The 3,014-nt window shown below is 35.1% G+C and overlaps 1 protein-coding gene across 1 annotated transcript; it reads right to left on the reverse strand.

Annotated features, from left to right (window-relative positions):
* Window positions 1–314: 314 nt before the first annotated feature.
* Window positions 315–1,274, reverse strand: LOC127669862 (olfactory receptor 11-like). The gene has a single exon (XM_052164082.1). The coding sequence runs from the start codon at window positions 1,272–1,274 to the stop codon at window positions 315–317; it is 960 nt and encodes a 319-aa protein (XP_052020042.1).
* Between the last annotated feature and the right edge of the window lie 1,740 nt (window positions 1,275–3,014).

Consider the following 3,014-nt stretch of genomic DNA (forward strand, 5'->3'; position numbering starts at 1 on the left):
ATGAATGTTTACTATATAATTTTCATGCCAATTATCTTCAAACATAATTGTATTATAAACTAAATGACTGTTTCAGCACTTAATAAAGTAACTATTTGTAAATGAAACAACAGCATGGATTTCTACATTTTTTTCTAAGCAGAGCATTCATGTTGTTTAATACTATCCAGATTAACCATTACCTAGCATGATTAGAAGAAACACAAGTAACAAGACATGTTTTATAAGGACATGTAAAAAAAAAAAGAAAGAAAGAAAAATGAGTTTTGTACAGGGAATGAATTATAGGAAGAGCCTCTAATTTGTTAACTATTTTATATAGCATGTACAAGCATTCCCTTTGACATAAAAATGTTCCTAAACAGGTTACCTAATGCCCTCTTTACATCCTTATTCCTCAGGGTATAGATAAATGGGTTCAGTGTAGGAGTTACTACTCCATAAAAGAGAGCCATGAACTTGGGTTGGTCTTTTGTAATAGAGGAGGGAGGCTGAAGATACATGCTAATGGCTGGACCATAGAACAAGAGAACTACAACGAGATGAGAGGAACATGTCCCAAAGGCCTTTTTCCTTCCCTCTGAAGATTTGATTTTAAAGACAGCATGTCCAATACAAGCATAGGAGGCAAGAATTAAACACAGAGGGACAGCTAAAAGAAAAATGCAAACCACAGAGAGAACAAGCTCATTAGTCTCTTTTTCACCACAAGCAGTTTTTATCAGAACTGGAATCTCACACACCAAATGATCCATTTTATTGTGGCCACATAGAGGCAATTGCAGTGTCACAGTGGCCTCTGAGACAGCATAGGAAATTCCAGTCAGCCATACAATGGACACTAACAGGAGGCAGTTACGTTGATTCATTATGAGGGTGTAGTGCAGTGGTCTGCAAATGGCCATATATCGGTCAAAGGACATAAGAGCCAGGAGGACACACTCTGTACCCCCCATTGTGTGAAAGAAATAAAGCTGAACTACACACTTCATGTAGCTGATGGTCTTTATGGAGCCCCCAAGGTTGGTTAGCATCTGAGGCACAATGCTTGTGGTGTAGCACATGTCCAGAAAGGAGAGGTTGCTGAGGAAGAAATACATAGGACTGTGAAGACAGGGGTCTAATGTGGACACCAGAATGATGGCAATGTTTCCAATCATGGCTGTGGGGTATGTTACCAGAAGAATAATAAAGAGAGGAAGTTCCAGCCAGGGACAGTCTGCAAAACCAAGTAGAACAAACTCTTCTGGGTGACTTTTATTGATCAACGACATTTTCTGCAATCTGACTCTCCTATAGTAAAGAAGTATCAAGAAAGTTAGTTTTATAGGAATAGCAAAGCCTCATGATTCATTGGTTATGACTATGGAAACCAGGGTTGGCATTCCATATTTGAAATGTCATGGGTGATGGTTAGGAGACACCTCTGTCCATAGACAGCTTTGTACCAAAGCAAGAGGACCTGTGCCTTCAGCACTTGGGTAAAAATGATGGCAAGTGATACACATTTCTATAAACCCATCTCTACTTAAAAAAAAAAAAGAAAAGAAACTGGAGCTTGCTGACCAGCTAATGTATCTGAATTGATGAACTCCAAGTTTAGTGAGAGGCATAGTCTCCAAACAAAGTAGAAATCAAATATAGAAAAATTTGACATTGACTCTGGATTTTATATGCACAACACATCCACAGAATAGAAACATGGATACACACACATTCATACACAATATAATCTTACATGCACACAAAATATTGTAGCAACTGGTGATTTAACTTCAATTTCTGATACAAAATTTGAAAGGGAGTTTCAATTTATCTGACTATACTTATGGCATAAGGGTGAGGAACTAATTTAAGAGCAGTGATAAAGGCATTACTGAAACATCATAGAAATATTTCCAGGAATCAGTCAGAGAAATTGCAAGAAAGAACTCTGAGATCTTAGTATGGAAGTTTGGATAGTCCATTCATTTATTTATTCTTGGCTGAATTTTCAAATCTTCTGCATTTGTAATGAATACATTTGACATATATACAAACCTTCTTTATGTACTTGAGCTTGAGTACGTAGCTAAGACACTGTTGACATTTTTCTTCATATTTGTATAGTTAGCAACAACCCTCTATTCATAAGCCAAATGAGTTAAGCCTCAATTACAGTGTTGTTCTTTTCTGTCATGTATGTGCTTTATTGAATAACTATTTAGTAGAAGTTTTGACATTCAACAATTTGTAATAAATTATTAATAACTCATTCATCATCATCATCATCAATATGATAAATAGATGTATTCATCAACTAAGTTCAAGGCTCTCTTTCATTACAAAAATTGGGTCAACAAAGAAATATTGTTTTTCTTGTTAGTCATATTGATATTATAAGTATATTTTACCTCCAAGTATCTTTTGTCTACAGATATGTGAATTCAGACAGTGTGACATTCAAATACTACAAATTTTATATTTCCTCGTTGTATGCCAGTATTTCATAGTTATAGTAAATGCTGATATAATAAGATTAAGGAACAGAATAAAAAATGTTTTGAAAGCTATAAAGGTTTACTTATATATTTTATTCATGAGTGTTTCATACAAACTCATATCTGACATAAAATGAATATTTAAATGTGATGTTAAGATAACACTCCATTGCCCAAATCTGAGTTACTTCTCTAGCCAATCAGCAGCTTTATAGCAGACTATTTTCTAGCAAGTAGAAGCAGATCTCAGTCTTTTGGTTATTGAAACCTCAGGGCCATCTTGTGAGTCTCCAAAAGAGCCACTCAGACCAAGATATGAATCATGTTCTATGACTATACATTATGTAAGATGCATAAATTTAAAAAACCAGGAAAGAAAAAATCCTGTATGTTAGAAAATTAATAATTCCCACAACCTATTTTAAATACAATTTTTAAACCTCATCTTACTACTATGGGTGTTTTGCTTCCATATATGCATGTGTACCACATGTGTGTCTGGTGCCCACAGAGGCCAGAAAATGGCAAAGGATA

The sequence above is a fragment of the Apodemus sylvaticus genome, chromosome 19, assembly GCF_947179515.1.
Source record: "Apodemus sylvaticus chromosome 19, mApoSyl1.1, whole genome shotgun sequence".
Lineage (NCBI taxonomy): Eukaryota > Metazoa > Chordata > Mammalia > Rodentia > Muridae > Apodemus > Apodemus sylvaticus.

Bases quoted from the DNA above. Each gene is read 5' to 3' on its own strand.
- LOC127669862 (XM_052164082.1), bottom strand. From the start codon at position 1,274: ATGTCGTTGATCAATAAAAGTCACCCAGAAGAGTTTGTTCTACTTGGT.